The sequence below is a fragment of the Netta rufina genome (assembly GCF_964035555.1).
Source record: "Netta rufina genome assembly, chromosome: 3".
In the NCBI taxonomy this organism is placed as follows: Eukaryota; Metazoa; Chordata; class Aves; order Anseriformes; family Anatidae; genus Netta; species Netta rufina.
In genome coordinates, this window is record NC_140125.1 from 117,256,668 (window position 1) to 117,264,395 (window position 7,728).

Consider the following 7,728-nt stretch of genomic DNA (forward strand, 5'->3'; position numbering starts at 1 on the left):
TCCTTCTCTTCCTTCCTTCCTTCCTTCCTTCCTTCCTTCCTTCCTTCCTTCCTTCCTTCCTTCCTTCCTTCCTTCCTTCCTTCCTTCCTTCCTTCCTTCCTTCCTTCCCTCCTTCCTCTCCTATAGTTCTTTCTTCACCAAGAAAGGTTTGTGTTGGGGGGGGGGGGACACACAACTCTGTCCAGATGAGCTCGCTCACACAGCATTGTAGAGGTAAAAAGTGTTGCTGCTGACCCCTGTGCACGCCTGGATAATCGCACTTTTCCATTTCAGACAATGCATTTCAATTCCAGTCGTGTGCCTTTGTCCATTTGTATAAAGAAAAGAGGACTGAATGACAGGTCCTGTTAGCCTGCATGAACAGATACCAATAAACCCTCCCAAAACCTGGACCTTAAATATATATATATATATTAAAAAAAAAAAAAAAAAAAAATGAAGGAGACAGAGAAAAAGAGACACATGCCTATTTGCCTGCGGCTTATTATTAAGACACCTTCGCTGCTCAAACACTTAAAAGCAAACCAAATTAAATGGCAATTAAAAGCAAGTTACACCCTCTCCTATCTCCGGGCTTATCATTTGTGGAAGCTAGCCATCAGCGGAGCCAACCCGGCGGGAAATGTCATTTGGGCTGGCATCTTCTCGTGGGGTGTGTGGCTCCCCCTGAGCTTCGCCTGGGGCGCGGGGTGGCCCCTCCGGCGCCCCCGTGCAGTCACCCGGAGAGCCCCTACCGGGAGCAGGAGCCACAGGCACAGGGCGGCGAAGGCAGGGGTCCTGATCCCCACCTGGAAACTCCTTGGACCGGTGTCATTAAATAAATAAAGAACGTAACCCCTCAGCTGTGCGACCAGCCTCCGTGCAGTCCCACCAGTAAAATATATCAGTACTGAGAAATGTCGAAGGGAAAACAGCTATCAAGGGGCTTTAGCTTGTGCGTTTCCTTCTTTATTTTTTTTTTTCTTTCTCATATATAGGCAAATGCAATTCCGTCGATCTATATGTATTTTATGTATAATTCCATATAATATGCCACTGCAGTGATGCTTTGTGGTCTCACCCTAGTTTTCTGTTTTGAAATTGCTATTTAAAGAAGCCTGCAAGATAGCATATTAGGCAGCTGTAAAAGCAGGTTGAAGTGTGGGGTGGACTTAAAATTCGATGTAAATGTAAGGGTGAAAAAAAAAAAAAAAAAAAAAAAACTAAACAAACCACATAGTTTTCATTTAGAAAAAAAAAAATACAGTTAAACAGACACACATACCAATGTGCAATCTTAGATTCTGGTCAATATTTAAAAGCAGTATAATCAACAGGAAGGAGCACTTACCTATTGAAAAGGATGGTTTAATAATATATATTAATATATATTAGCTTTATGTCTTCCCAATAAAATGTACACAAAATACCCCCTTCGATCAGATTAGCTCCCATATTAGCCTGGGTAAGAAAAAGCATTCTAAAGAGTGGAGGAAAAATGTATAAAAATGTTGAAAGAACCTACAGTTCCTTATTAGGCGAAGATACAATATTTATTCCTTGTCTCCTGGGATGAAGCTCCTCTATCTATTGTCCTCCCAGTTCTCAGTGCTGATGCTTAAATTTCAAAACTTCTATATTACCAAGGGACCTACGACATCAGCAAAGAAATACCCCAAGCAAGTACAAAATCTGATCCAGGGAGCAGCTTTTGTGCAGAGGGAAAATTTGTTCCTACAGGTTTTTAAGGAGGTGCATGGAAAAGCGAGAGATCTGATCTATGCAGATACATTGCAAATTCTCTCTGTCTGTAGAGATTTTTTTCTAAAAAAAAAAAAAGTGGGGAAATACACGAACTTTGGATTTTTTAAATTTTATTTTATTTCTTTTTTTTTTTTTAATTTGGAGAGGGGAATTTTATCCAGACCTTTTTTTTTTTTTTTTTTTTTTTTCCTCTCTTTTTTTCGGAGAACCAAAAAATGTCAACTACCTTTCCAGGTCTCGTCCACGATGCAGAGGTATTTTGTGTGTGTGAGTGTGTGTGTGCGCGCGTGTGTGGATGTGTGTGTGCGTGTGTGTGCATATGTGCGTGTGTATGTGCCTGTGTGGTTGTTTCCATTTTTTTAAATCCATATTGGACCGTTACATTTAATTATAATCCAGCTTCAGAGATAACTTAAAGAAGTATAGAGAGAAAATTCGTTATGACATCTGTCGCCAGAAAGGGCAACTCATTACCACGTTAAAACCGTTGCCAGAACGAAAATCAGAATAATACCCCTAATAATATAATGAAGTGGAGAGAAATCACCACCAGCTCGCCAGGAATGGGGAGTTCTCGATAAAAAACAGGACTCCCCTTTTCTTTTGAAACGCAGGAAAAGGGGGGGGGGGGGGGAATTTTGGATCTGATTCGTTATTTAAAAAAGAAAGAAAAATAGGGGTTCAAAAAAAAAAAAAAAAAAAAGAAGGGAAGGAAGGAAGAAAGGAAGGCAAGCAGGCGGCAAAGCTTTCTCAATGTGTAACGCTGTAACATAGGGACGAGACTTGTGTGTATTCTCGGTAGTTTCCTCTGTTTGATGAGTTTTTGTGTCAACCCCAGATATTACAGCTGTGATCAGGAGGTGGATGGATAGATAGATGAACGGACGGACAGATAGATAGATAGATTTTATTTCAGTGCGTGGATTCCTTTCGCTTGACGGTATTAAGGGCAGGCTGGGCTGTTTATGATTTTTTGAACAGACCTTTATGGCACCAGCCCAAGGTAGGAAAGGATCTTTTGTTGCTGGGGTTGCAGATCGCAAGCTTAGATGCTTCTGCAGGGGGAGAAGCTATGCAGGACAGCGTGCTTGGAAGAACCGCACCCGGGGCTTTAAATGACAAACCTCCAGTTTTGGGGTCTTCTTTTCACTTCTTCCTTTCAGATACGTCATGACGGATCAAACAGTTACCGTTTGATGCAGCTTGGATGCCTGGAGTCTGTGGCCAACTCGACCGTCGCCTATTCCTCCTCATCTCCTCTCACTTATTCTACCACGGGCACCGAGTTCGCCTCCCCGTACTTCTCCACTAACCACCAGTACACCCCACTGCATCACCAGTCCTTCCACTACGAGTTCCAACACAGCCACCCGGCAGTCAACCCCGACGCTTACTCCTTGAACTCTCTCCACCACTCCCAGCAATACTACCAGCAGATCCACCATGGGGAACCCACTGATTTTATCAACCTGCACAATGCGCGGGCGCTCAAGTCCTCTTGCTTGGACGAGCAGAGGAGAGAGCTGGGGTGCTTAGATGCTTACCGCCGCCACGACCTGTCTCTTATGAGCCATGGGTCCCAATATGGGATGCATCCAGATCAAAGACTCCTGCCAGGACCAAGCCTCGGGCTTGCAGCCTCGGGAGCAGACGATTTGCAGGTAAATAGCATGCGATCTCCTTTCGAGGCACCTTCTTCTCCCCTCCCCCTGCCCTGGTCCCCCCCTCGCCCTCCCCATTTTCCTCTGCTCAGAATAGCTCTCGTGTAGCCCATACAAAGGAGGGAAGATTCATCCCAAACCCGATCCGGAGCCCGTCCCCTCCAGAAGAGAAGCAATAAAAATGTGAAAAAGCGAGGGGTTTTGCTTGCCAAACAAAAAACTAACTCCTGCCTTCAGCGGGGGGGACTCATCCGGAGATCTCGGGGTGCGTGTGTGCCTATATGTCTCTGTCCCTGTGTGCCAGCTCTAACCAAAGGCACCAAAAACTAAACCAAAGACACCTTTCCGCTTTTCCTAAACTTTTCCCTGTTTTCGGTGAAGGGAGCGTTTAAATAACTTGCACCGACACCGCAGGCAAATGCGGTCAGGAAGGGATGGAGCAGGGAAAGAGAAAAAAGGTAGGGCAGAAAAAAGGTGGCTTTCCGACAAACATACAAAGGCAAACCTTCCGTTGGATTCCGAGGCGTGAAGTAGGGGAAAAATAAACGGGAGTAAATGTTCGTCAGAAATGTTCAGTATAATAAAACTCCCTCACAATATCCGATCTAGACGTTAACAGGGAGAGAGAGATAAGCAGATGCAGTTGAATTCATCTGTCTACTCATTTAGCTGTTCCCCCCCACTCCCCCACCGGCACCTGGACCCATCAAAAATTTCTATTTCTATGTATCTTAACCTCAGATTTATCCGTTCAGAAATCCTTTCCCCTTGAACTAAAAATTCATCCCTAGTAAATGAATCTGGTACCGAAATGAAAATTGTTTCCAAAATTGCAAACAACGCCCTCCTGTATATAACAGCCATTTCGAAAACTCCCCCAAATCAACAGCAAACCTTCCTTCTTCCGACCAGATGAAGAACTAAAGATCCCCAAACAGCAGAAAGAGACAAATAGGACCGTATTTACTGTACTTACTTTTCCCTCAAATCTCACTCCCAGTCATACAAAGCTCTCTATGTTGTTCTTTCCAAAAATATGTAGCGGTAAAAAATTCGTAAAAACCCGAAGTTTGTAAAATTAAGTAGGTTTATTTTCTTCCTTTGAAAACAAACAAGCAAACAAAATCCTAAAACCTCTATTTACATTGGAGATTTTATTTTTTTTTTTTTTTTAAGGAGGAAAACAATCCAACAACCCAACAACAAAGAACGTTATCTTTCATATATCTGACGAGGAAACCCTATATCTGACGAGGAAACCCTAACTATTTAAACCTGGCTTTCTCCATTAAAATTCACTATATAATTTTATCCTCTCTGGGCATTTTTTGTTTACATTTTTCACAAGGATCTCCTTATGTTACCCCCCTCAAAAAAAAAAAAAAAAAAAATCTGCCATTCACTGCTCAGCCCAACTAAAACCTATTTACTCCTTTTTATAACCACGTCTGCTGCTGATTTTTTTGTATCTGTACAAATTTTTTTTCTTTGGCAGGCACAAAGCCTTGTATTTTTCAAAAGAGGGGATTAGGAACGTTTGCAAGACTGCAGACAATGCCTAAGTCCCGGGCAAAAAAGCACCATAGTTTATCCAATTTTCGACTTAGTGCCATTCAACTGGTCATTTATGCAATGTCATCCGACCAAACAACATGTTTCCCTTAAAAAAAAAAAAAAAAAAAAAAAAAAAAAGAAAAAGAGATTGGTTAAGCTGCTGGAGGCACATTCTTTTTTGTTTATTTAAAGAAGAAAAAAGTAAACAAGATTTCTTTCTAAGATATTATTTTTTCGATCACGTTTTATTTGAAGACAAATAACCTAATTTCCCTAGTTAACGTCTTTGTAGCTTATCTTTTCTTTATTTTTCCTCCTCCCTCCTTTCCCGAACAGATGAGGGAAGTGTTCAGGGGTATCTAAAAGCTTAAGAAGCGAGAAGTTGAAAATATGAATATTTATCTTTATGATTTAGCTGATTCAGAATACATTTGGACAGTTGCGAATATCACCTTGGGCTTAGTGGGAAGCTTTTTGGTGGTGAACAGAAAGAGGACAGAACACAAATAGTTTTAAACCAAAATTATGGTCTAACCAGTCTTCCCCCTGTTCCCTTAGTCTTTCTTTTTAAAACGTTCATCAGCATATGCCTCATTTCAAATGCAACAAATGTAAATATACTTTTCCCTGCACAGAATTTTAAGTGAATGTCCAATAGTTTCGAGGGCGGTTTAAGTCAGCCTAACAGATGCAAACAGTCTTGGAGCTGAAGTGGCATCTTTCAGTGCCCTAAAAAGATTTTCCATGGGCAACAAAGAAAACTGTCACACCTTTTCCCATCACCGCTTTAATTTATGCTCAGTCGCCAAGTTTTTTTCATATTGATTTCATAATCACTTTAAGGCAGAACACTTAAAATAAAAAAGAGCCTTGAAAAGGAAGGTCTTACAGGGCCAGAGCCAATATGGTGAAAGTGGGGGAGAGAGCCAGGACTGTAAAGGTTGTTTTGTAAAGTGGGGTTTTTATTATGCACCGACTCTCTCCGCATTTACTTAACTCTTCACGGGCTGTTGAGTAGGTTAACACCCTTAAAGGCCTCTTTCATGTCCAATACCTCGTTTGTTTGTAGAGGAAAATGCGTCTTTAACACATTTCCACTGGGCGAAGATTTAGGTTTGGTTTGTTGTGTTGTTTTTTTTTAACCCCTAACATAAGGAAAACCCAAAGAAAACCCAACCCTTCCAAGTCTTTTATGATTCTAATAAAAATATTTATTAAGGAGGGCGAAGATCCCCAAATAATAACACTTGTAACAGGAGAATAAAGAAGTGAGATCTCTTCGGATGTGCACCAGAAGCCGTAGACAGGCTTTTGGACGGTTCTTCACGCCACACTCACACATGGGTGCCTGTGTGTGCGCACATTCATCCCCACCTATGTGCACACGCACAGAGAGACTGGGATCTTCAGCCCCTTTGTTACACTCTCACCACTTGTATAGCCGACAAAGCCCAATCGGTCTTCTGTTGTTTATGGTCTTTTTGTGCACACTTTGTAAGTCGCTATATATGCATAGCTAAACATATATATTGCAATTTAGCACTGTATATGTATATTAATATACACTTAATATGCAAAAATATTATATAAAATGTATTTTTACGACCGTGCGTGCAACTATAGAGTATGAACACACTGTTCTTTCAAGAGTACTTGTTTTGTCCCTCTATCCTGCCAACATTATTGCCGATCTATCTTCCCAGTCTAGGAGAAACTCTTATTTAAATGGAAATGAAAGTGATAACTGCCCTGCATTTCATGGGGTAGGGACAGGCTGCAGGACAGCAGTGCGCTTTCACCAGACCACTTGAGCTGGATGACAGTAACGTGTTTTTCTAGCTCACCCTAACAATTGTTCCTGAGCGAATCGTGTAACAAAGCAAAAGCTATGTGATCTGTCTGTGGGTTTCTATATCTGATTTCTTTCTTTCCTTTCTTTCCTTTCCCCCCCATTGCTTAAGAGCTCAGTGGAGGCCCAATGTGGACTTGTACTGAACGGGCAAGGAGGTGTGATAAGAAGAGGTAAGAGGTTACAAATACTTGCGTCTATCAATTTTTGTAAAAGTGATTTCTCTATTTCTCTCTCTTTCCCTGCTCCACAGTTAGGCGTAGTTTGGATTTACTGAAGAAATAGTGATAATTTGAGGTTTGACAGAAGTTCGTTCAAACTAGCTTAGAGCACTTCATATTTCACAGTCCATTTGCTCTTTACAAGTGATTTGTTCCTCAGTAGTTCTCGGATACTCCCGCTGAATCCAGAGCTTCCTTGTCTCCTTTTATGATTCCCCATTTAACCTGGGGATCCCTGATAGTGAGTTTGAGAAACGTGCTCCCTGGTGCCGGATTTTTAAATCGGCGGTTTCATCTCGTGTGGGGAATGAAAGGGTTTTTTTTGGAAACGTGGTTTCAATAGCGCTCCAGACCGTTGTGGAACTCGCTTTTGACAGTGTCACCTCGTTTGATAACCATTTGTCAATGTAAATATCTAAAGTCAAAGCTAGAGGAAAGATTTGGAATTCTTGATAAGTACCCATTTCTTCAGCATTTGCGAGATCTGAGTATTCTGGTTATTTTTGTTATTATTATCATTTACCTTGAGGAGAAACAATATCAGTCTAAAGGCCTGACGTGGGAACACATTCTAACAAGTTTGAAAAGCACAGTTTCATTCACAATAGAAAACGAATAATACAGTCGAGGGGAGCACACTTCTTGGCTCAGTCTCTTGGAACACGTGTCTCTTGTCCCAGTATTGCCTTTCTTGTTCGTA

The 7,728-nt window shown here is 41.6% G+C and overlaps 1 protein-coding gene across 1 annotated transcript in view; it reads left to right on the top strand.

Moving 5' to 3' along the window:
- Positions 1-1,958: 1,958 nt before the first annotated feature.
- The window catches only part of TFAP2D (transcription factor AP-2 delta), a gene marked incomplete at both ends in the record, with an annotated part of 51,048 nt that continues 45,278 nt past the window's right edge, over positions 1,959-7,728 (top strand). The window contains 3 exons of the mRNA XM_084284591.1: positions 1,959-1,997; positions 2,907-3,404; positions 6,920-6,980. Coding sequence (XP_084140717.1) covers positions 1,959-1,997; positions 2,907-3,404; positions 6,920-6,980 — 598 coding nt within the window. The remainder of the gene's footprint in view (positions 1,998-2,906; positions 3,405-6,919; positions 6,981-7,728) is intronic.